Raw genomic sequence first — 27,450 nt, forward strand, 5'->3', positions numbered from 1 at the left:
TTCAGTGGAACTACTTATTCCTTCCTTGTAACAAAGACACAGAGTTTGTCTCTGTCCATGTGAACTGACCAGGAAAACCTCTGTGACATAGTTAGGCCTATAGCCAAGGAAAACCTCTGGGCCCTAGTTAGGCCTATAGCCAAGGAATTTTACCTTGTCAGGTCACATGGTCAGGAAAATCTCCTCTTTGCCCTCCCTACACATAACATCTGGTCCATACTTCTATTCTACTATTATGTAAAGGATCACTGACTGAGACAATAATATGCATATCCTAGCTTCTGAGTTGGTGTAGGTGGCAGTTAAAAATGGGCACATATTTTTTCCAAAATTCTCAATACTGCCCCCGTAGCCCGTAGAGGTTTTAATGCATTCAATATCATTATTCCAGTCTTCCCGTTATCATTGTCGGAGTGGACACATTGTTTGCAGAGTGCACAACCTATGCTACACTTGGGAGAAACAAGTTCTGGTTTATTTCATTCCATTTACAAGTTTGGTCTATTTAGTCATTGTCTTTTGTTTGGAACGCTCCTCTCAATGTTGACCTAGGACACGCACGCATAGAAGTAGGCCTATAGGCTACCTGACCTGCACGCAAATGTAGGCATATAAAATGTGCCCATTTGGGGATCTGATAGTACTTCTGATTGGCTTAACTCACCACCACTAATGGCGTGTGGAGCTTCTCAAAGTAATGTTGTTTTCCTCACCTCAAACAGCAAGCAAACAAAGTATGTTTTTACATCCATTGAGAATTACAAATAGTTCGTCAATTTATTTGAAAAATCTTTCCAGCTCTTTCCCTTTCGATAACCACTCAGCGTGAAAGGGAAAAATGTAATGCTCTGATCCAGTGGAAATGTCATAAAATAGGCCTACCTGATTACTTATCAGTGCTTGACTTGGACTGAAATAGGTTTCGATACTCATTTTGGGTGCTGGTACTGTTTATTTTTTGGTGCAGGAGCTCCACAATACTTTAGAGCTAATATTCTATAAAAGGAACAGGAGCTTAAGCAGTAGAACATTTGAGGTGCCGGTACTCAGCTCCGGTGAGCTCCTGCCCAAGCCCGAGCTCACTGGCACGGGAAACTCTTAGGGCCCAGAATATTTTCTACAATGTTACAAGTTTGCTAGTGCAAGCTTCGTGCCAGACCCAAATTAATAGTTGATACAATGTTTCAAGTTTGTTGCAGACAGGCCATGTGTAGCCAATGTGATATACAGGATATTTTAAATCAGGATATTTTCTGCCTGCAAGCTGCAATGTTTTTATTTGTTGGCTTTATGTAGGCTATTTTTTACATAGTTGGCGATGGCAATAGAAGTTACTTTTTAGGTTTGTATCATTTTCATTTAGATTAGGATAGAATTTTGATTAACCACATGACACTGATTTTGAGATACGAAGACATTATTATAAATTAAATAAAACTGTTATGGTAATGTGCATATGAAAACGATAGCTGGCACGCAGATCGGTAGAAAGAGTGAGATAAATTGGCATTCCACATGAGAAAGGTTGTTGACTCCTCGTGTAGGTATCCTCGTGTAGCCTATTACCGGTAACTTCAGGAGAATAATGGCAGAATCTGTGAAAGCCAGCACGAGCGGGAGGAGAACAGTTGGGTCAGGTAAAGGTTTTTTTCTTCTGGTTATCTAGATCTCTGGCGCCCACTTGAGGCATTTGTCTTATTTCATCAAACCAAAAGAACAGACGACTTTCGGTCAACTAAGATTTTGTTTTTGTCGGGGGCAGCCCTAATCTAATAGACCGTTAAGTAGTTGTCCAAATGAGCAAGAGTTATGGACCTACATGTTTCTGTAAGTCACAAATACACACACACACCGATCAGGTGCTAAATCCGGTGCTAAAGATAAGCCTAAACATTGTCAGCGTATTACCGCATTATGGTGTGTTTTCAAAGCATCATGGTTTCAAACGTATCTTATACTCATCATCTGGCCTAAATGTTTTCTTCACAAGGGAAATTCTATAAATTGTATGTAGCAAGTTATTTTAGGAGTCTCTTTGCATTATAATAATACTGGTGGTATACCGCAGACAGACAGAACACATTAAGAAGCAGTCTCCCACTGTTCCTCCAGAAATACCATTCCACCACAGGAAACGTGGAGAGGGGGACACCAGATGTCCCAACAGAGGAGTCGGGGGGGGGGGGGGGGGGGGGAATTTTGGAAAAAATATGTGCCCATTTTTAACTGCCACCTACACCAACTCAGAAGCTAGGATATGCATATTATTACCAGATTTGGATAGAAAACACTCTGAATTTTCGAAAACAGTTTGAATGGTGTCTGTAAGTATAACAAAACTCATATTGCAGGCAAAAAACCTGTGAAAAATAGATTAAAAGAAAATGTGAATTTTGTGACTGTACTATTTAGTGTCATTGTTTTATAGATACCACAGTGAGAAAGGATTCATTTCGCAACTCCTACGGCGTCCACTAGATGTCAACGATCTTTATAAAGTTGTTTGAAGCGTCTATGGTTAACAGGGAGCAAATTAGAATGCAGGGAAGTTGACATGTCGTCACTTCATTTTTTTGCGCCTGCGCATAAATCTGAGAAGAGTGCATTTGTCATAATCGTTTTTCTAGACAAAGAATAGGTCGTGTGAAAATATTACTGATGTTTACTGATGTTTCACGTTAAAAATGGACCAAAAGATTGATGCTAAACAACGTTTGACATGTTTGAACGAATGTAAATAGATTATTTACTAGGTTTTTTTAGCTTTTCGGCGTGATTTTACACCCCCACCCACCACGTTTTGTGGGAGCCTACTGAACGCTAACTACATGGTGATATTTGGACATAAATTATGAACTTTGTCAAAATAAACCACATTTGTTCTGGACCTGGGAATCCTGGCAGTGCCTTCTGATGGAGATAATCAAAGGTAAGGGGATATTTACAATGTTATTATGATATTAGATGCTGCTAACCTGTATAGCCTAGCATGTTGTTATTAGCATAGTACCCCGTTTATTGCAAAATGTGATTTCCCAGTAAAGTTATTTTGAGATCTGGCCATTCGGTAGCAATTACGAGATGATAATATATTATTCTTTGAATGACAATATTATAATTTACCAATGTTTTCGAATAGTAATTCCGTGATTTGTAACGCTGGATTCACTGGGAGCATTCGAGCTGAAAAAAATTCGGAATTTCACCGCGACTGTAAATGCTGTTTTTGGATATAAATATGAACTTGATGGAACTAAAAATGCATGTATTGTATAACATAATGTCCTATGAGTGTCATCTGATGCAGATTGTCAAAGGTAAGTGCATAATTCTAGCTGGTTTTCTGTCTCTGTTGACGCCCTTCTTTGAATTGGCTAAACATTACACACAGCTATTGTCAATGTACTCTCCTAACATAACCTAACTTCATGCATTCTCCGTAAAGCCTCTTTGAAAAACGGACAACGTGGTTAGATTTAGGAGATGTGTATCTTTCAAATGGAGGAAATTATTTGATTATTTGAGTATTTGAAATGATTAGACTCTTGCAGTTTTGAATTCCCCGCCATGGTCACATGACAATGAATCCCAATACCGGGCAGGGATCCTCAACAGGTTTAACGTAAATTACCATAACCAAAGTAACAAACATTATAGATTAGAAATTATAGGAATTAATGGTAAATGTCCTACTGGTGATATATGTAATGGGGAATTGATAGACACTAACTATCAAACACAAACAATTCACACAATGAAGTTATGAAATAATGAAGGTGCACAAATTGGTGGGAGAGAGCGCATTCTGGAGAGAGAAGTGCATCTGGGCACTTGGTCAATCTGATATCTACATTGGCCATGCAGCATTTTATGGTGATACGGCCTCAGCCCAGCCATGCAGCATTTTATGGTGATACGGCCTCAGCCCAGCCATTCAGCATTTATGGTGATGCGGCCTCAGCCCTGCCATGCAGCATTTAAGGTGATACGGCCTCAGCCCTGCCATGCAGCATTTATGGTGATACGGCCTCAGCCCTGCCATGCAGCATTTATGGTGATACGGCCTCAGCCCTGCCATGCAGCATTTATGGTGATACGGCCTCAGCCCTGCCGTGCAGCATTTATGGTGATACGGCCTCAGCCCAGCCGTGCAGCATTCATGGTGATACGGCCTCAGCCCTGCCATGCAGCATTTATGGTGATGCGGCCTCAGCCCAGCCATGCAGCATTTATGGTGATACGGCCTCAGCCCTGCCGTGCAGCATTTATGGTGATACGGCCTCAGCCCTGCCATGCAGCATTTATGGTGATACGGCCTCAGCCCTGCCATGCAGCATTTATGGTGATACGGCCTCAGCCCTGCCATGCAGCATTTATGGTGATACGGCCTCAGCCCTGCCATGCAGCATTTTAAGGTGATACGGCCTCAGCCCTGCCATGCAGCATTTATGGTGATGCTGCCTCAGCCCTGCCATGCAGCATTTATGGTGATGCTGCCTCAGCCCTGCCGTGCAGCATTTATGGTGATACGGCCTCAGCCCTGCCATGCAGCATTTATGGTGATGCTGCCTCAGCCCTGCCATGCAGCATTTATGGTGATGCTGCCTCAGCCCTGCCATGCAGCATTTATGGTGATGCTGCCTCAGCCCTGCCGTGCAGCATTTATGGTGATACGGCCACAGCCCTGCCATGCAGCATTTATGGTGATACGGCCTCAGCCCTGCCATGCAGCATTTATGGTGATGCTGCCTCAGCCCTGCCATGCAGCATTTATGGTGATGCTGCCTCAGCCCTGCCATGCAGCATTTATGGTGATGCTGCCTCAGCCCTGCCATGCAGCATTTATGGTGATGCTGCCTCAGCCCTGCCATGCAGCATTTATGGTGATGCTGCCTCAGCCCTGCCGTGCAGCATTTATGGTGATGCGGCCTCAGCCCTGCCGTGCAGCATTTATGGTGATACGGCCTCAGCCCTGCCATGCAGCATTTATGGTGATACGGCCTCAGCCCAGCCATGCAGCATTTATGGTGATACGGCCTCAGCCCTGCCGTGCAGCATTTATGGTGATACGGCCTCAGCCCTGCCGTGCAGCATTTATGGTGATACGGCCTCAGCCCTGCCGTGCAGCATTTATGGTGATGCTGCCTCAGCCCTGCCGTGCAGCATTTATGGTGATACGGCCTCAGCCCTGCCGTGCAGCATTTATGGTGATACGGCCTCAGCCCTGCCGTGCAGCATTTATGGTGATGCTGCCTCAGCCCTGCCATGCAGCATTTATGGTGATGCTGCCTCAGCCCTGCCGTGCAGCATTTATGGTGATGCGGCCTCAGCCCTGCCGTGCAGCATTTATGGTGATACGGCCTCAGCCCTGCCATGCAGCATTTATGGTGATACGGCCTCAGCCCTGCCATGCAGCTTTTATGGTGATACGGCCTCAGCAGAAGTCAGGGCATTTATACTTCTTCGCGGGGCAGTGCAGAGCTGTTGTCAAGGAAGTGAGTTTGTGTTTTCTACAGGATGTACTGCCCCCACCTACAGTCAACAAATCATGTCAATGCAGAGCTGTACAGAGCCCTCTGCATACACAATTTGGGAGGCACATGGCGATGCAGTACGGAGCTGGATTTGACCTCTGCATGCTTCTGGAGGCTGCACAATTGTGTCACACCCTCCATATGGAGCCTCCCACCACATTTTTGGATCAAGCATAAATTGGCTTTTAGCCTCCGCAATGGATTAGTTCACTGAGATGTTATTAAAACAATCTCGGTAGACCAACAGCCTAACGACCAAACAATCGACCAGTCTACTAATTGGCATCAGCCGTATATTAGATATCATTCCCATATTTCAGATGACCTGCTATGAACACTGACCCCTCACCTCTCTGGCTTTTCCTAATGGCCTATTGATTTCCTCTTGTGAGTGACTCTGACATGGGATTTTATTGAGAGCACTGACCTGTAAAGATGTGTTGGAGGTAGTTGTAGTGGCTATACAGCTTACAACAAATGGAGTGTAACTTACTGTAGGGTTTGACACAGACCAGTTCTAGCCTGTCATGATTGGAAGTGTCTTTGAGTCAGCCTAATCCTGGCTAGCACCAGCAGTCTTCCATTAGTATGAAAGTACAACAGCAAACCACCAACTTCTGGTTATGTGCCAACAAATGAATCTGAATCTGAATGTAAAAAGCTTATATAGGAGGTTTCTCAAGATCTGTGAACATTACTTGTCCATCTAGTATTTTGGAAGGCTCTGAATGGATGATTTCATTATCTTTCCTTTTATCCTCTTTCACAACCCCTCAGAAAGAGGGGGCACCATGTCAAACATTTCATCAGAGGTTTTTGTCTTCCTTCTTCTAAGGCCTGTCATAGTGAATCATCATGTAACAAGGCTTACAGGACCATTATTATGCAGGTCTTGTTTCTGGCTGTTGAATTGTAGCTCTTTGGTGTTCTCTTCTGACAGAGATTAAAAAGAAGCAACCACAGCAGTCCCTCTGGAGAACTGATGTGTCAATGGAATGTGTTTGTTAGTGTGCAAGAGAGAGGGAGGGAAAGAGAGAGGGGGTGGGTGCGATAGAGATTGAGAGGGGGGAGGGAGTACTTCAATGATTTGCAGACCCTATCTGAGTGTTGTTGACCGATCACCTTCAGGGGCCAGTATAATGGGGGCATTGTTACCCTCTACCGCCCCATGTGGCTTAAATTGGAAGTGCATACACCAGGTTATTACCTAGGGGGCTTTATGCACAATCATTGTATTAGTTTACGGTAGCAACAAAAGTAATCTTTTACCTTTCATTCCATGTTAGAAAAGTGGAAAGTGTTGGGGAGAGGAGGAGTAGGAGGAGGAGAGAATAGGAGGATGAGAAGGAGGTGGTAAGAAGAAGAAGAAGAGTGGTTTGGGATACAGCCAGATAGTCCATTCTCATGCACAGCGGCAGCAGCATTCTAGTGGTGGCTAATGTATTATATAGAAGCTGGCTGCTGTCCACACTGTGTCTGATATAAAAGGCAGAGCAGACTGGATTATACCAGGAGTGATATGGTATTGTAGCACAGAAAGAGAAGGAGAGAGAGGCGCTATGTCCCATAGTCATGTTTTCATCAGAATAAGACAATGAGACGGTCTGAGGTGTTTTCAATATGAAGGCAGATTTTATATAGACTTCAGAAATTGATTGAAACAATGATGAAGTGTTTCATGAAGCGGAAGCCCAAGATTCTGGTGAGCAAGACTACAAATGCTTTGACTGTCTGCCCCCTCCCTTTTTTTCTGCTGGATTGTTGTTTTGATGTGTCAAGGTAATAGAATATGGTGATGTTGGCTCTGTGTGATATTAGCGTGAGCCTTTGACACAGATTCCCTCTCTGTAGTTTTCCTTGATATTTTGTTCCAATGTGCAGTAGCCTGTTATTCAACATTTATTAGCCCTTTTCCGCCTGTGGGAATCGCCTGGCCAAGGGATTTTCCTTTTTACTGGAAAGCCAGTCTCTCTATCTCATCTCTCTCTCTCTCTCTCTCTCTCTCTCTCTCTCTCTCTCTCTCTCTCTCTCTCATATGAACTAGCCTAGTATTCATTTATTCAGACATTTGTCACATTGTGACTGTGACACATCTTTCGCAGAAGTGTCCCCACAGTCCTGCTGCCGTGTGTTGTCCAGGTAATGAATGAGGTGTTGTTGGTAATCATTGCATTATCCTTAGTCAAAGTGGTCCCTCTTTCTCTCCACTCCAGTGCCCTCCCTCTTAATTCCTCCTCTTCTCTCCACTCCACCTCTTTTCCACCCCCCTTTTTTCCTCTCCTCAATGAATCATTCCCTGTCTCAGGTCCCACGGAGACCACCTCACGCCTGACGGAACATTTAGCTTGCGTACTCCCAGGCTACGGCTGGTCTCAGATGTAGAGTGTGTGTAGGAGTGTGAATGTCTGTCTGTCAGTACTGCATCTCTTGCTCCGGGACCCTCGTTGCTTCCAGACAGAGGAATGCTTCTCTCAGACAGACCAGGGCAGATTTTGGTCCATGTGGTGGAAATGGGGACAAGGAATAAGGAATAACATACTGCTCTTAAACTTCAGAATTTTCTGGAGAATGATACCCTTTCTAACCTAACCACAGTGAGGCTGCCTTAGCTATTACTCTGGGAAGGGGAGGGTTGGACCTTGGTTGGATTTTAATGTTGGACAGTGGTATACCTTTCCCCTCTGCAACTATAGGACACCATGCTGTCTCAACTGAGAAGGGTAAATGTGACTTTATTTTTTTTTGCAAAATCCTAATAATTGATGCATCAACAAGATCTGTGTTGGATTCCAGAGGATATCACTTGAAAACATTAATTTAAACACTTATTTTCAAAGTTGTCCTGAGTGAGGGGTGTGTGTGTGTGTGAGTGAAGGGTGTGTGTTGTGTGTGTGTGAGTGAAGGGTGTGTGAGTGAAGGGTGTGTGTGTTGTGTGTGTGAGCGAAGGGTGTGTGTTGTGTGAGTGAAGGGTGTGAGTGAAAGGTGTGTGTGTGTGAGTGAAGGGTGTGTTGTGTGTGTTAGTGAAGGGTGTGTGTTGTGTAAGTGAAGGGTGTGTGTGTGTGTGTGTGTGTGTGTGTGTGTGTGTGTTAGTGAAGGGTGTGTGTTGTGTTAGTGAAGGGTGTGTGTTGTGTGTGTGTTGTGTGAGTGAAGGGTGTGTGTTGTGTGAGTGAAGGGTGTGTGTGAGTGAAGGGTGTGTGTGTGAGTGAAGGGTGTGTGTTGTGTGAGTGAAGGGTGTGTGTTGTGTGAGTGAAGGGTGTGTGTTGTGTGAGTGAGTGAAGGGTGTGTGTTGTGTGTGTGAGTGAAGGGTGTGTGTTGTGTGAGTGAAGGGTGTGTGTTGTGTGTGTTAGTGAAGTGTGTGTGTTGTGTGTGTTAGTGAAGTGTGTGTGTGTGTGTGTGAGTGAAGGGTGTGTTTTGTGCGTGTTAGTGAAGGGTGTGCGTGTGTGTGTGTGTGTGTGTGTGTGTGTGTGTGTGTGTGTGTGTGAAGGGTGTGTGTGTGTGTGAAGGGTGTGTGTGTGAGTGAAGGGTGTGTGTTGTGCGTGTTAGTGAAGGGTGTGTTTGGGTGCAGTGAGGTGTGGAGGATTACTCTATTATACCACTTATGTATTTGGAGGAACAGCATTATGTGTTTCTATGGTGAGATCCTGTTGAGTCGCTGCTATACAGTGTTTTAATGAACCAATCACTGTGAGGAGATCTGCTGAATCTAATTGACACAGAGGCGGACAACGAGCGTTGAGCACTTCCTCAGGGAAGACGGGATGAGGAGAAAGAGGGAAGAGGAGAGCATGCTGTAGAGAGAGAGGGGGGGAGTGACAAAGAAAAAATATGATAGAGAGGTAGCTACTAGGGCATCTTTTTTAAATCAATCGAATAGCCAATTGTTTTGCATCTCACGTCTCTTCACATGAGTGGGTTGGTGAGTGGTTCATGAATGTGTGGTTGTTGCAACTGAGGGACGTTGGTGTGAAAAGACCCTCCAACTGAATCTTGTCCTTGTTTGCCCTAGATGGCAAACATCCATGTTTTATTACAGTACCAAGCTACACTCCTGGTTTTGATGCTTTCATTCATCCCTACATTAACACTCATCATGTATTAAACATGTGTTGGCCTTCATGTTGGCTGTAGCATTATGTTCATTGCAGCAATGGTACAGACTCTGATCCACAGTCCCCCCCCCCCAAAAAAGACTGAAATGTTGAGCATCAAGCACTTATGCTAAGCTGTTCAAACCACATCCACTTCCTGTGTCTGAGGCAGCTAGCTGTAGCAGTCAGGCAGTGTAAAACGAGGGATTAAAGCAGCACAAAGACACCCCCACTCAGAACCCTGTCGAGCTCATAGGACTGGTCTGGGACAGTAGCTCAGTGACAGTTGGGGAATATACTGCATGAAGTGCTGCAGGCAGCTTTGGTTGGGTTGAGGACGACAGACATTGGTTTTGGGTTGAGGTGGACTACAGATGATGGAGGAGAGGATGGGGAACTGTTGGAGCTATACCAAGGTGAATGTAAAACTAACCCTAACCAAGCTGTATCGTCTGTGTTACTTTGCTAGTACTGTCAATGGACGGAGACACATCATTGCAAAATGTTCTGAGGGGTAGGCTACTCGAGTGTGTGATCCACTACAGTAGGGCTGTTTTTGGTAGGCTGTTGTACAATGTAACTGTTGTATATGGACTAGCCTGTTTGTAGTGTAGCCTATTTCTATTCTCAAGACATTTTGGCTGAAATCAGGTGTTTTAATAAGGTGATGGATAAGGCAACATTATGCAGCATCATTAAGTTTTTCCGTATTCTACACATACTTAGCCTATATGACAAAGGAGAGACAATGCATAGAAACGATGAATTTGACAATCATGCACCTTTTTGTTCCTGTTAGACTGTACAGTACTGATGAGGGACAGTGTTTAGGCGGAATAACTGTATTAAGCTATGAATAATGTACAAGGCCATTGTGGGTTAGGGTACTCTAAAATGAGCCTACAGTTGAAGTCTTTACTTGAGTGAAGGAGACTGAATGGGTTTCTGTAAATGGAGAAAAGTCCCTCTGAGTCGGGGCCAGTTCATCGGTGGAGGTGTTTCTGCTTGTAACCAAAATAGCTTACAGCAATACTAAAGGGTTACAGTGTTTATTCTTGTAACCTCAACACTGCATAGCTACAATGTTTCTTCTTGTTACCTCAACACTGCATAGCTACAATGTGTCTTCTTGTTACCTCAACACTGCATAGCTACAATGTTTCTTCTTGTTACCTCAACACTGCATAGCTACAATGTTTCTTCTTGTTACCTCAACACTGCATAGCTACAATGTTTCTTCTTGTAACCTCAATACTGCATAGCTACAATGTTTCGTCTTGTAACCTCAACACTGCATAGCTACAATGTGTCTTCTTGTTACCTCAACACTGCATAGCTACAATGTTTCTTCTTGTAACCTCAATACTGCATAGCTACAATGTTTCGTCTTGTTACCTCAACACTGCATAGCTACAATGTTTCTTCTTGTTACCTCAACACTGCATAGCTACAATGTTTCTTCTTGTAACCTCAATACTGCATAGCTACAATGTTTCTTCTTGTAACCTCAACACTGCATAGCTACAATGTTTCTTCTTGTAACCTCAACACTGCATAGCTACAATGTTTCTTCTTGTAACTTCAACACTGCATAGCTACAATGTTTCTTCTTGTAACCTCAACACTACATGATTAGTGTTTCTGCTTGTAACCAAAGTACAGCAATACTACAGGCATCCATTATCCCATAGAGGACAATGTGTGTCATAGCCACACTATTAGCTGTTTATGAAACCCCCAAACCTCACAATGACATCAAAAACATGAATTACACCTATCAATAAGTCAAGCATTTTATCTGATTGGTGGCTTTGGCTGGTAAGTCTCTTTTGGAATTGGTACAGCTAGCTCCAAGAAGCACTAGGCACTAAGGTAGAAAGGCCAGCTTGTTCCACTGTTAAATGCAATTACCTGAGCTCTTTTTATTCGACCCTGTTAGCTTATTAGAAGGCAGGTGTGCCAAACAGACTTGGATAATAAGTTAGATGCACTCTGCCATTTCCTTGTTGCTAAAATTTGAATAGTTTGCCTAATTTCAGTTTATGTGGCAAAACAATCAAGTAGTGTAGAGAATTATGGTACCACCTAAACTGCTGTGAAAGACCTTTTTGTCACGCTCCTCTTCGTCTGAAGATATGGAGAAATCGCTGTCGGAAAAAGTGGACCAATACGCAGTGGGTTGCGTGCTCATCATATTTTATTTAAATGTGAACACCACGAAAAAACAAGAAACAATGACCGACAGGAACAGTTTTGCAGGCTATATACAACGCAATGCAAAAACTACCCACAAACTACAACCAAAACACAAACCTATATATAGGACTCTCAATCAGAGGCAACAGAAAACACCTGCCTCCAATTGAGAGTCCAACACCCAATAACTTAGACATAGAAATACAAAGAACTAGAATGAACCTAGACATACAAAACATAGAACATAAACCAAAACCCGGAAATAATAAATCAAACACCCCTACAAAATTCACAGTCAACCTAAACCATACAAAACAAATATCCAGCTGCCACGTCCTGACCAAATTATAATACAATTACTCCCTTTGCTGGTCAGGACGTGACACTTTTCCATAAACAAAAATATTGTATTTTCAGCTGTTTGAATCTAGTGTACAAAATCGAAAGTAAAAGACGCAAAAACAAACCTTAAAAATGGGAAGCATAGGAATAGTGCATATAGAACAGATCTACCGCTTCTTAGACTTGCTTTCAATGAGAATGAAAGATCTAATATTTCACATCTCTGTGAATTTTGTCAGGTCGTCTAAAAAGTTAAATGTTGGAGCTTTAAGTGTCCGCAGCAAAGTGAGAGAGTATAGCTAATTGTTGACTTCGAAACCCTTGGCCTTAGAGAAGGGAAAATATTAGCACAGCGTTGTGAGTAATGTGAGCAGGCGTTGTACAGCCATTATAATGTATATCTAGAAACGTTAAACTCATTGGCATTTCAGTACTGCTGGCAAAAAGTGAGGCTAACACGTTGTCAACACATGCAAAAGGTCATGTAGGAAACTTTTCGTCCTTGCAGCTAGAAAGGTTTGTATTTGTGGCACTGCGAATCCGCCACAACAAAATCGCAGAACGCTCTTCCTAAGTATTGGGATGTTATATTCATGCCTGTTTTTCTTTCTCTCTCTTCTGTTTGCAGGATCAGTTTGATAACCTAGAGAAGCATACACAGTCAGGCATCGAGTTCGTGGAGAGGTACAGTAAATTTGTCAAAGAGAGATCGGAGATTGAAATCAGCTATGCAAAGCAGATTAGGTGAGTGTTTCTGTTTTGCCCTGTTATGATACTGTAAATGTAGTTCTCTGTCTAGATATTTCACCAATGAATGAAATGGATAGTATTCTTCAATAATTAAATAATTTCGGCCTCAGCCTTCTTCAGCATACAGAGTATGACATACAGTGCATTCGGAAAGTATTCAGACCCCTTGACTTTTTCCACATTTTGTTACGTTACAGTCTTATTATAAAATGGACAATATCGTTATTTCCCCTCATCAATCTACACACAATACCCCATAATGACAAAGCACCATTTTTGCAAATGTATCAAAAAATATATATATCACATTTACAGACCCTTTACTCAATACTTTGTTGAAGAAACCTTTGGCAGTCTTCTTGGGTATGACGCTACAAGCTAGGCACACCTGTGTTTTGGGAGTCTCCCATTTTTCTCTGCAGATCCTCTTAAGTTCTGTCAGGTTAGATGGGGAGCATCGCTGCACAGCTATTTTCAGGTCTCTCCAGAGATTTTCGTTCGGGTTCCAGTCTGGGCTCTGGCTGGGCCACTCAAGGACATTCAGAGATTTGTCCCGAAGCCACTCCTGCGTTGTCTTGGCTGTGTGCTTAGGGTTGTTGTCCTGTTGGAAGGAGAACCTTTGCCCCAGTCTGAGGTCCTGAGCACTCTGGAGCAGGTTTTCATTAAGGATCTCTCTGTACTTTGCTCCATTTTCCCTCTAGTCTCCCAGTCCCTGCCACTGAAAAACATCCCCACAGCATGATGCTGCCACCACCATGCTTCACCATAGGGATGGTGCCAGGTTTCCTCCAGACGTCACACTTGGCATTCAGGCTTCTCTGATTTCATCAGACCAGAGAATCTTGTTTCTCATGGTCTGAGAATCTTGTTTCTCATGGTTGTCCTTCTAGAAGGATCTCCCATCTCCACAGTGGAACTCTGGAGCTCTGTCAGAGTGACCGTCGGGTTCTTGGTCACCTCCCTGACCAAGGCCATTCTCCACCCACTTCTCAGTTTGGCCGGGCGGCCAGCTCTAGGAAGAGTCTTGGTGGTTCCAAACTTCTTCTATTTAAGAATGATGGAGGCCACTGTGTTCTTGGGGACCTTTAAAGCTGCATAAATTATTTGGTAACCTTTCCCAGATCTGTGCTTCGACAGAATCCTGTCTCGGAGCTCTACGGACAATTCCTTCAACCTCACGACTTGGTTTTTGCTCTGACATGCACTGTCAACTGTGGGATCGTATATAGACAAGTGTGTGCCTTTCCAAATCATGTCCAATCAATAGAATTTACCACAGGTGGACTCCAATCAAGTTGCAGAAACATCTCAAGGATGATCAATGGAAACAGGATGCACCTGAGCTCAATTTCAAGTCTTGTAGCAAAGGGTCTGAATAGTTCTGGAAATAAGGTATTTGTGTTTTTATTTTTTTGTAAATTTGCAAAAATGTAGCTTTGTCATTATGGGGTATTTTGTGTAGATTGATGAGTAAAAACATTAATTTAATACATTTTAGAATAAGGCTGTAACGTAATAAAATGTGGAAAAAGTCAAGGGGTCTGAATATTTTCCGAATGCACTGTAATTATAACATATATCTTGTGTATGAAAACTGACTTTGGGTGTCTTGAAAAATGCTTAAAATGAATTATTTTTATTTATTTATTTTTTATTTATTTTTTATTTCACCTTTATTTAACCAGGTAAGCTAGTTGAGAACAAGTTCTAATTTACAACTGCGACCTGGCCAAGATAAAGCAAAACAGTATTATTTAAGATACTGTATTTCACTGCCATTAAAAACAAGCTTTGTCATGTTTCCACACAGACAAATTCACTGACAGTTTGACAGTGTACACCTCATTCAGCCTGCAGTGAGCACATCACTACTGAGTTTGTTTAAGTGAGGTCCTATCAGAGAGCTCAGCCTGACAGACAGAGGGATGTTAGCTTTACCCAGGTGGATGGCTAGATAAACAGAATGATGATGCCTGTAGCGGAAGTCTCTCTTTCTATCCATCCCTGTCTCTCTCTGTTGCTCTCGCTGTCTCTCTCCATCTCTCTGTGTCTGTAGTCTCTCTCTTTCGCTCTCTTTCTTGCACGACAGTGTTTTCTTGCTGTTTTTTGCTTGAGGACAGAGGAAATAAGGTTGGCGACGGGTGGGGGGTGGGAGGCATGTGTTGCCATAGTAACAAGGTATCAGTATTATCATCCCCAGCCAACGCTGACCCACATTTCTCTTTCTCCAATCACGGTGGAGTATCGGTTGTTTAGTTCCTCCCCCCTTTTAAACACCCCCAAGCCCTCCTCTCCTCAAATAGAGTAAGGGTGAGGGTGTGAGGGCATACTCTTTTAGGCTCTCTTCTACCCCAACAACAAACAGCAGAGGTCTGCCCAAAAAATCCCTTATCTGGTTCCCTAGAGAGGGCCAAGAGGAGGGCTAAAGACTCTAATTACTGACTACTGACCAACCCCCATCCAGCACCCCTCATCTGCACCCCTAACCCCACCTCCTTCTCTTTCTAGATAAATCTCCCTTCACTAAGGAGATAATAGGACTAGTAGTTCCTTACTCTGTTTGCATGAGACACACACACACACACACACACACACACACACACACACACACACACACACACACACACACACACACACACGTAATGACCTAATTAGTTTCCGTATGTGTCTCACTATGGTATCTGTGACCCAGGGATAGTCTTTCCATATTGTGATGTGTTTTATTGAACCTGACGGCTCTGCAGATGTGGCAGTCAGATGTTTTAATTCACTCTGCTTAAACAGTAGAACTGTAGGACTCATATCTCTCCATCTGAAACACATTTGTTTCCCACGTGGATGGCCTTCTGCTATCACAGGAAAATAGGATTTGCAAGTTACAGAATGGATAGGCCTGTTTATAAAGCTTTTTTTGGGTTGGACACAATGTGCATCTTTGTGTGTGTTGTTTGTTTCTGCATCCGGACGAATTATTCTCCCCCTGATAAAGTTAGCTCGTTAAAGCAGGCTGAATCTACTGGGCACGCTCAGACCCATAGAACACAGCCCTGCTACAGTAGATCTAAAAAACATTCAATCTAATAAACACACTGAAATTGGCCCTTTGATCATCCATCCGTCACTCCTTTGTGCTGGAGGAAGTTTGGTTCGCTACTCAAGTTTTTCTCTTCTTTTTTCCTCCTCCCTCTTTCCTGCCTCTCTTCTCCCCTGTTGTTGTCTCTTTCTCCTCTCCTCCCTCTCCCTTTCCTCTGTGCTGTAATTGTACTGTATCTTCACGTTGTCGGTGTGAATGAGAGTTCTGATCGAATTCTGGAGTCGGTTAGATCTTTGATAGATCTGTTCTATGGTCTCTGGGGCTGAACAGGGTGATAACTCTCTGCTGTGTGTGAAATATCTTACAGATGGTTGGTGAGCAGTTTGGCACCACTGCTTCAGCCATTAGCACTAAACGCTCAACAAGACAAACACCTCACTCTGCTCTGCGATAACATGGCACTACAATGCATCAGTAGACATTATCAAAAGAGAAATGGCGGAAAATTTGACCAAATGCATATTTCACCAAACCAAACAGCAGACGCTGGTATAATCTAGGTTAAACCCGCCTCCACTGTATCGAATGGATAAACGTGCACAATGTTTCAAGGCAGTTAACCCACTGTTCCTAGGCCGTCATTGATAATACGAATTTGTTCTTAACTGACTTGCCTAGTTAAATAAAGGTAAAATAAAAAATAAATAAAATAGTAAAGTAGGCTACGGTGCATTACGCACAGTAACACACATTGGTATAATCCACAGTACAGGACAATAGGTTATGGTCTGTGTGCATACTACTTAGGGGAATGGGTATTAAAAATATACTGTGTGGCACAGTATCACTCAATATGGGGCACAATAACTCATATTCTATTACCACAACACACACACACATTGGTCTAATCCTCATTAAGTAGGCACCCTCTGGTTGTCTGTGTGTTGGTTAACTATGCTACGGAGGAGGAAGGGCAAATGCATTCTGCCATGACATCTGGCCATGAGTGAGAGACAGCCAGGTTCAAAAGCGAGGGAGGAGAGGTAGATCTGCCTAGCAACAGAGCAGACACAAGGTTAGAGGAGTAGGGGGGTTGTGGTAGAGAGAGAGAGAATACATGCTTTAGTGCTTTTACCACGTGCATGATTCATTCATGATGGAGTTATGTATGTGTGTATATATATGTGTGTGTGTGTGTGTGTGTGTATGTGTATGTGTGTATATATATATATATATATTATTCTTTTTTACCCCTTTTTCTCCCCGATTTTGTGATATCCAATTGGTAGTTACAGTCTTGTCCCATAGCTGCAACTCCCGTACGGACTCGGGAGAGGCGAAGGTCGAGAGCCCTCCAAAACACGACCATGTCAAGCCGCTCTGCTTCTTGACACACTGCTCACTTAACCCGGAAGCCAGCCGCACCAATATGTCGGAGGAAACACCGTCCAGCTGGCGACCGAAGTCAGCGTGCATGTGCCCGGCCCGCCACAAGGAGTCGCTAGAGTGCGATGGGACAAGGACATCCTGGCTGACCAAACCCTCTCCTAACCTGGACGACACTGGGCCAATTGTGCACCGTCTCATGGGTCTCCCGGTCACGGCCGGCCCAAGACACAGGCTAGGATCAAACTCGGGTCTGTAGTGATGCCTCTAGCACTGCGATGCAGTGCCTTAGACCGCTGCGCTACTCGGGAGGCCTATACTGCCTTGTTAAGGGTGGAGTTCGGCTTGCATGGTAGTCTAATAATGATGATTATTGTCTCATTTTTCTTCTACCAATGAATTCTAGACTAGTTGTTAGTCAGCATGATTAATATTGCCCATGTTATATTGGTACAGTAATATAATAGTCTTTATTGTATCACTATTTTATTTCTTCAATTATACAGTTGACATTAAAAGGGCAGCCATGACCATGTTGTTGCAGGGGTTCTATTCTACTGTTTCTGTCAACCTTCATTCTACTCACCATGTAGGACCTGACCTCTATTCCTACTGAAAGGGTTAATGGTCCAAACATCAGCGTAGTAAACAGCAGCACATCATGCATGAGTGAAGAGGACCAAGCTACAATGTGACTCACCATTCGCTGCCTGCCTGCCAACCAGCATGCCTCAATGCTTCCTGATTCACTCTGCGTCTGTCTGCTGAAATCTAATTGGCTTGTCTGGTCTGTTGCCGTTTGTAGGTGGATTCTTCTAATAGGTTTACCTATTTTTATTGGCTGATTGAGTAGGCTACTGTGTGTGGTTGTGTGTGCGTACATGCGTGTGTGCTTGTTAGTCTGTATTAAACTGTGTTGACACACAGAGAAAAAAATGGAGCTGGGTGATGAGTTGATCCGACTATTAAACAAACAAACAAACACAGCAACAGAGAGAAAGAGAGGAAACGAGGGAGACAGAGTGAGGGTTAAAGAGAGAGAGAGAGAGAGAGAGACAGAGGGAGCGAGAGAGAGGGACACAGAGAGAGAGAGGGACACAGAGAGAGAGAGGGACTGAGAGAGAGAGGGACTGAGAGAGAGGGACAGAGAGAGAGAGGGACAGAGAGCGGGAGGGACAGACGCAGAGAGAGGTGGAAGCGAGCAAGACAAAAGCGAGGTCGAGAGATGTGAGTGCATGAATCTCAGTATATTCGTCACAGTGGTTACACGGTCCAGAACTCTGGGGTCCTCTCATTAACCCTTCACCTACAGTACAGCTGACAGTTTTGAACAGCATACTACATACTAAATCTGTATGCCAGCCTGTTTTATTTGACACACTCATCTTGTGCCAGCAGGCTTGTGCAGCCAATGTCAGAAAGAGGGCGTAGTCCGGAGGAGAAAAGCATGTTTCTTCATGGTGACTGATTGTGAATTTTTGGTCCTGGGGCCATAAGCATTATTACTGGAACAGAGGGCGTGGAAATGGAGGGATGGAGGTGGGAGTGGAGGCATGGAGGTGGGAGGGGAGGCATAGAGGTTGCAGGGGAGGCATGGAGGTGGCAGGGGAGGCATGGAGGTGGCAGGGGAGGCATAGAGGTTGCAGGGGAGGCATGGAGGTTGCAGGGGAGGCATGGAGGTTGCAGGGGAGGCATGGAGGTTGCAGGGGAGGCATGGAGTTTGCAGGGGAGTCATGGAGGTGGGAAGGGAGGCATGGAGGTTGCAGGGGAGGCATGGAGGTTGCAGGGGAGGCATGGGGGTTGCAGGGGAGGCATGGAGGTTGCAGGGGAGGCATGGAGGTTGCAGGGGAGTCATGGAGGTGGGAGGGGAGGCATGGAGGTTGCAGGGGAGGCATGGAGGTTTCAGGGGAGGCATGGAGGTTGCAGGGGAGTCATGGAGGTGGGAGGGGAGGCATGGAGGTTGCAGGGGAGGCATGGAGGTTGCAGGGGAGTCATGGAGGTGGGAGGGGAGGCATGGAGGTTGCAGGGGAGTCATGGAGGTGGGAGGGGAGGCATGGAGGTTGCAGGGGAGGCATGGAGGGTGGGAGGGGAGGCATGGAGGTTGCAGGGGAGGCATGGAGTTTGCAGGGGAGGCATGGAGTTTGCAGGGGAGTCATGGAGGTGGGAGGGGAGGCATGGAGGTTTCAGGGGAGGCATGGAGGTTGCAGGGGAGTCATGGAGGTGGGAGGGGAGGCATGGAGGTTGCAGGGGAGGCATGGAGGTTGCAGGGGAGGCATGGAGGTTGCAGGGGAGTCATGGAGGTGGGAGGGGAGGCATGGAGGTTGCAGGGGAGGCATGGAGGTTGCAGGGGAGGCATGGAGGTTGCAGGGGAGGCATGGAGGTTGCAGGGGAGTCATGGAGGAGGGAGGGGAGGCATAGAAGTTGCAGGGGAGGCATGGAGGTTGCAGGGGAGGCATAGAGGTTGCAGGGGAGGCATAGAGGTTGCAGGGGAGGCATGGAGGTTGCAGGGGAGGCATGGAGGTTGCAGGGGAGTCATGGAGGTGGGAGGGGAGGCATGGAGGTTTTAGGGGAGGCATGGAGGTTTCAGGGGAGGCATGGAGGTTGCAGGGGAGTCATGGAGGTGGGAGGGGAGGCATGGAGGTTGCAGGGGAGGCATGGAGGTTGCAGGGGAGTCATGGAGGTGGGAGGGGGAGGCATGGAGGTTGCAGGGGAGTCATGGAGGTGGGAGGGAGGCATGGAGGTTGCAGGGGAGGCATGGAGATTGCAGGGGAGGCATGGAGGTTGCAGGGGAGTCATGGAGGTGGGAGGGGAGGCATGGAGGTTGCAGGGGAGGCATGGAGGTTGCAGGGGAGTCATGGAGGTGGGAGGGGAGGCATGGAGGTTGCAGGGGAGGCATGGAGGTTGCAGGGGAGGCATGGAGGTTGCAGGGGAGGCATGGAGGTTGCAGGGGAGGCATGGAGGTTGCAGGGGAGGCATGGAGGTTGCAGGGGAGTCATGGAGGTGGGAGGGGAGGCATGGAGGTTGCAGGGGAGGCATGGAGGTTGCAGGGGAGTCATGGAGGTGGGAGGGGAGGCATGGAGGTGGGAGGGGAGGCATGGAGGTTGCAGGAGAGGCATGGCAGAAAGCACTCTGGTATAGATGATCTGTTGGCACATTATAATAACCCATTGGGATAGTAAACACATTATAATAACCCATTGGGATAGTAAACACATTGTAATAACCCATTGGGATAGTAAACACATTGTAATAATAAATCATTTGGTGGGTACTTATATTTTTCCTGATTCACATGTGGAAATGTTTTTTTTTACATGTCAACTCCCCCTGAGACACCCTTGGATAGTGGGGTCACGGCCAGGGTCAGCCACTATCAGCGGTGACACTGGAGCAATTACGGTTAAGTGCCCTTGCTCAAGGGGAACGCTGACAGATTTTTTTCACCTTGTCGGCTCGAACTCGAACCAGTGACCTTTCGGTTACTGGCTCAGCGCTCTATCCACTAGGCTACCTGCCACCCAAACGTGTGTGTGTGTGTATATATATATATATATATATATGTATGTGTGTGTGTGTGTGTATGTGTATATATATATATATATATATATATATATATATATATATATATATATATATATATCTATATATATATATATATATATATATATATATATATATATATATATATTGTGGTTGTATCTAGTAGTAACAGAACCTTGCTGCTTGTTATTTTTTCACAGGAATCTATCAAAGAAGTATCAACCGAAGAAGAACTCAAGAGAAGATGAGGAGAACAAGTGAGTTTGGCACCCAGACGCAACCACAAAGTTACTTAAATCACAGTTATATACTGTATTGCATTTGGATTGTTAGTTATTAGGCTATTTCCTCTCATTTGGTAGCTAATGAAGTAGGCCTAATGTTTCTCCCAACATCTGAGCATCTTATAGCACCCTAGATAAGATGCTGTGTCAGGCCCCTCTACGTCGTCGCCTTCTCTGACATCACTTCCTTTGACATGTGACCTGTCAGATACACGTCATGCAGGGCCTTCCTGTCGACGCTGAACGAGCTGAATGACTACGCAGGACAGCACGAGGTCATTGCTGAGAACCTGACCTCTCAGATCATCACTGAACTCTCACGGTATCTCACAGAGCTCAAGGCAGAGAGGAAATCGGTGAGAACACATACACTTCCTGTTTGTATTCTGATCCATCTACTGTTTGTGTGCGCTATATATTTTATATATATCTATATCCATCCATCCCCATCTATCTTCCTGGTCTGTCTCTCAGTATTCTGTCTGTTTATATCTCTGTATGTTGTTCCCTCTCTCTGTCTTTACATCTATTGTTCTCTCCTACACTTCTTACCCTTAAACATACAGTTTACTTTATAGGACAGTAAAACTAGGCTGTAGCCAGAAACCAGGCACACTTGCCCTAAGAAAAGAGAGAGAGAGCCAGACCCATCCCCTCCATGTGCCCTGTCCTATCCTCTCTACACAGATGTCATAGCTGAGGAAATATAGATATGCAGCCAACCGCACAAAGACATGCCACTGGGCCAACACGACTCTATGTCTGCATCTCAAATGACACCCTATTCCCTAGGGCTGTGGTCAAAAGTACTGCACTATATAGGGAATATGGTGCCATTTGGGATGCAGTCTATGACTCCTTTATATGGAACAGATCATAGACTTCCCTATCATTTCCTATCATTAAGAGTTTATTTTTCTCTTATAAACCACCTGCCAAAGATGCATGGAACATACAGTATATTTAAACTCTGAACCCACGTTTTTCCTTCCCATTATAAAGTCATTTGTTAGAGCAGGAGAGGTGCAGAATGCAGCATTAACACAGCTATAGTATCTTAGTTAGGCGGATAAAAGAGAACAGAAAAGAGTGGCTACCTTTTTAGACATCAACCTTCGTCAAAGAAGAGGGGAAATTTCTCAACTGGAAAAAGAGCAGTTTGTCAGAAAAAGCCATCACAACCTCTCATGTCACGGAAGCTCAGCGAGGGGAATCCATCGTAGAAAACTGCAAAGAGCAGGTTGCCGGTGGCTGACATGACCTTTCAGACTGACCTCTCTAAGCATTTGTCTACACACCACACAGTCAAGAACGAGCAGCAAAACTGTATGTCTTCCCTCCTTACCTTAAAAGACCACGGCAGGAAGACAGGAAACACTAATGGATTATTGATTCATCCATTTTCCTCTTAAAGCTCATTTAGAACAAGAAAGAGGGCAGGGGGGATTTCCAGTGAGCTCTAACTCTCTGGGTTTGTTTGAAGAAGAATCCTCAGGCCCTCAGGGTTTGCCCTGGTCTGTTGGCTCTGGCTCTGGTTTGATCCAGCCTGGCTTGGCTTGGCCTGGTTCTGGCCCCGGGTCTGGGTCTCTGTCTGTCTAGTGTCTTGTCTTGTGTTTGGCACTGCTTCCAGAGGATTGGCCCTCATTCATTAGAATGTTCCCCCTCAGACTATCTGCAAGATGCTACTGTGACCTGTGCGCACCCGCACACACACACACACACACACACACACACACACACACACACACACACACACACACGCAGTATCCATTCACTCCGTTCCAGCCATTATTTTGAGCTGTCCTCTCGGCAGCCTCCACCATACATGTTAAGAGAAGGAATCAAGAGATGCTAGAACAAGGAATAACCAGTGATAAAATAACCAGAATAAAATAACCAGTGATACAATAACCAGAATAAAATAACCAGTGATACAATAACCAGTGATACAATAACCAGTGATACAATAACCAGTGATACAATAACCAGTGATACAATAACCAGAATAAAATAACCAGTGATACAATAACCAGAATAAAATAACCAGTGATACAATAACCAGAATAAAATAACCAGTGATACAATAACCAGTGATACAATAACCAGTGATACAATAACCAGTGATACAATAACCAGTGATACAATAACCAGAATAAAATAACCAGTGATACAATAACCAGTGATACAATAACCAGTGATACAATAACCAGTGATACAATAACCAGTGATACAATAACCAGTGATACAATAACCAGAATAAAATAACCAGTGATACAATAACAGTGATACAATAACCAGTGATACAATAACCAGAATAAAATAACCAGTGATACAATAACCAGTGATACAATAACCAGTGATACAATAACCAGTGATAAAATAACCAGTGATACAATAACCAGAATAAAATAACCAGTGATACAATAACCAGTGATACAATAACCAGTGATACAATAACCAGTGATACAATAACCAGTGATTACAATAACCAGTGATTACAATAACCAGTGATACAATAACCAGTGATTACAATGACCAGTGATACAATAACCAGTGATACAATAACCAGTGATTACAATAACCAGTGATACAATAACCAGTGATACAATAACCAGTGATACAATAACCAGTGATACAATAACCAGTGATTACAATAACCAGTGATACAATAACCAGTGATTACAATAACCAGTGATTACAATAACCAGTGATACAATAACCAGTGATTAAAAAAACAGTGATACAAGTGATTAAAAAAAACGTTTAAAAAAACATTGGAACTACTGTTGCTCGTTACCTGACGCATCCCATTCCTTCCTGACGGATTCTATGGTACCAGTTATGTTGACGTAGATCTGTCCCACAAGAGATTATATCAGCTCTATACCACAAATACCCTTCATCCAGAGATAGTAGGCTCTCTGTTAAGCAACATTAAAGTGGCTTTTCCCTCCCTCAACGCAATTCCATAGCTTTTGTCAGTTTATTGGTTTGGAGGACAGTTAATACGTTTTATCTGTATGATGGTGATGACTGACCCAGTGTTCTCCTATTCATCTATAGTCCGTCTATGTTACTGTCACATATCACTATCACATAGCTCCCTCTATTATGGAACCAAATCGTGTCAGTCTTTGACTGGTTCATTGGCACACGGAGACAATGTCTGGCTCTCGGTTTTGGCTCTGTTTGTTCAATGTTGTCACAGTTCCTTGTTGGTCTACTAGAGTAACTACACGATAAGAATGCTACAAGCATGTGGATTTTCTGGTTTTTCCTTGTGCTTCCAGGAGAAGTTGTCAGCCTGATGGGCTGTAACCTGGTGGTCAGCCTGATGGGCTGTAACCTGGTGGTCAGCCTGATGGGCTTGTAACCTGGTGGTCAGCCATGATGGGGCTGTAACCTGGTGGTCAGCATGATGGGCTGTAACCTGGTGGTCAGCCTGATGGGCTGTAACCTGGTGGTCAGCCTGATGGGCTGTAACCTGGTGGTCAGCATGATGGGCTGTAACCTGGTGGTCAGCCTGATGGGCTGTAACCTGGTGGTCAGCATGATGGGCTGAAAGCTGGTGGTCAGCCTGATGGGCTGTAAACCTGGTGGTCAGCATGATGGGCTGTAACCTGGTGGTCAGCCTGATGGGCTGTAACCTGGTGGTCAGCCTGATGGGCTGTAACCTTGTGGTCAGCATCATGGGCTGTAACCTGGTGGTCAGCCTGATGGGCTGTACCTGGTGGTCAGCATGATGGGCTGTAACCTGGTGGTCAGCCTGATGGGCTGTAACCTGGTGGTCAGCATGATGGGCTGAAACCTGGTGGTCAGCCTGATGGGCCTGTAACCTGTTCAGCATGATGGCTGAAACCTGGTGGTCAGCCTGATGGGCTGTAACCTGGTGGTCAGCCTGATGGGCTGTAACCTGGTGGTCAGCCTGATGGGCTGTAACCTGGTGGTCAGCCTGATGGGCTGTAACCTGGTGGTCAGCCTGATGGGCTGTAACCTGGTGGTCAGCATGATGGGCTGAAACCTGGTGGTCAGCCTGATGGGCTGTAACCTGGTGGTCAGCATGATGGGCTGAAACCTGGTGGTCAGCCTGATGGGCTGTAACCTGGTGGTCAGCATGATTGGCTGTAACCTGGTGGTCAGCCTAATGGACTGTAACCTGGTGGTCAGCATGATGGGCTGTAACCTGGTGGTCAGCCTGATGGGCTGAAACGTGATGGTCAGTGTGTCACACTGTCTAGCAGCCAACATCCTTGTCGTTATCATGCCAAACACACAGCAGGAAGAGACTGGCACAGCCTGTTGTGCAGTGCACCTTTGTTGTGACTGTGTTGTTGAATATTGTACTGTACAGTATGTCAGTGCATGTCGATAATATGCGAAGCTCGAGAGCTACACATGCTCATTCATAATTTTTGATTCTATCTGTGTCTGTTACTAGTTTGCTTGTAGTAAGAGTACTGGCTATATAAAACATCTGAAGAAGCAGTCTAGAATAGAAACAGGTGGCCTTGTTCAGAGAGACCCTGTATGCTAAGCGTTTGGCCCAGAGTAAGTAGCCTATTATTTATACTGCACGGTTATTTATTCAGCTGGGAGAGAACAGGAATACGTTCTGCCTCTCTTCAATCAATCAATCAAATGTATTTATGAAGCCCTTTTTACATCAGCAGATGTCACAAAGTGCATTACAGAAACCCAGCCTAAAACTCCAAACAGCAAGCAATGCAGGTATAGAAGCACGGTGGCTAGGGCTAACTCCCTAGAAAGACCGGAACCTAGGAAGAAACCTAGAGAGGAACCAGGCTCTGAGGGGTGGCCGATCCTCTTCTGGTTGTGCCGGGTGGAGATTATAACAGCACATGGCCAAGATGTTCAAACGTTCATAGATGATCAGCAGGGTCAGATAATAATAATCACAGTGGTTGTAGAGGGTGCAACAGGTCAGCACCTCAGGAGTAAATGTCAGTTGGCTTTTCATAGCTGATCATTCAGAGTTAGAGACAGCAGGTCTCCTGTAGTCTTTTGCACACATGTAATCATTAACACACACCTTCATAGTCATAAACACTAGTCATCAGTATCTAGCATAGTCATTTGTTTTGCAATTGAAAGATCTGCAGACAGACAGGATCGTCACGTTCCTGTCTATGACTGTCCTTCCTGGGAGGCTTACATGAGCCTACTGGCCTTTCAGTGGGACAGGACAGGACAGGTTAATCTGTCTACAGTACAGAAGGAGAGGAGCAATAATTGAATGGCTGAGGCTATGAATACAGAGTTTCGCATCTGCCCTCTAGAAACGTATTTGTCAAATGTAAGGATCAGAATCACGTTCTGCGCGTGTGTTATTAACACACATTCACTTTTCTCTCTTTACTCACCCTCTTCTGAACCCTCAACCAATATGATCGATATGATGATGTACCCTATGTCTGTCTCTGACGCATATTTCTGAACAGCTGCAATTCAAACGAACGTTCCAAAAATATATATGAAGGGCCGGCTACAACTTTCTCTGTCTGTTGGAACGGATATTGCTGTAGCACAAGCAAGACGCAGTCTTCACATTGCATTGGGGCAAAGCAATTAGCGTTTTGTGTGATGATGTAATCTTTATAGTTATGCTGCCATATAGCCAGGAGTCAATGTTTTCAATGATGATGGAAAAATAAACATTAAAATTGCAATTTGCTGCCTGCCTGTCTTGCTTGTGTGATATGCTGTGTAGGCTACATAGCTGGCCTAAATAGCTGCATATAGCACCCCTCCTGAAAAAACATTAAATTGCTTGACAACCTGTTTGTGTCATGCTTATGTTTGCAATAGCCTACTGTTACAGCAGACAAATAAATATGTTTGTTTGAACTGTTTTGTGTACAAGTAGCAGCGGAGTGACTGAGCACTGAGAAGCAGCTGAAAGGAGGTAGGCTAGTGGATCCTGCATGCGTAGAAATCTCTGTATTTTCTGCAACAGCAAGTCAGGTTCCAGACAATCCTGAACCGCAGCCACTCCGAAAATGAATACGCTCCATTAATTCCACAGTTATGGAGCTTGTTTTGTACTGTAACCTCCCTCCCCTCCTCCCCTTCCTCAACCCCTCCCATTTCTCCCTACTTGAACCCTCGGTAAGCTCAGCTCTGGGGGGCAGGGAAGGGAGCAGAAGGAGGAAGAGGCGGATCAGGGTCGAGGTCTCCTGTTGTCTCCTCAGCCCAGACAGAACCAGACCCCATTCATAAATGACAGTTTCTCACTGTAACTCTACACTGACTGAAGTGGCCCTCGATGAGCTAAACAT

The 27,450-nt window shown here is 44.7% G+C and overlaps 1 protein-coding gene across 1 annotated transcript in view; it reads left to right on the top strand.

Moving 5' to 3' along the window:
* Positions 1–27,450, top strand: part of LOC115159809 (formin-binding protein 1-like) — a 64,234-nt gene that overhangs the window by 20,132 nt on the left and 16,652 nt on the right. Inside the window, exons 2-4 of the mRNA XM_029709866.1 lie at positions 12,789–12,904; positions 21,071–21,127; positions 21,363–21,510. Coding sequence (XP_029565726.1) covers positions 12,789–12,904; positions 21,071–21,127; positions 21,363–21,510 — 321 coding nt within the window. The remainder of the gene's footprint in view (positions 1–12,788; positions 12,905–21,070; positions 21,128–21,362; positions 21,511–27,450) is intronic.

This window comes from Salmo trutta, chromosome 23 (assembly GCF_901001165.1).
Source record: "Salmo trutta chromosome 23, fSalTru1.1, whole genome shotgun sequence".
Classification (NCBI taxonomy): domain Eukaryota; kingdom Metazoa; phylum Chordata; class Actinopteri; order Salmoniformes; family Salmonidae; genus Salmo; species Salmo trutta.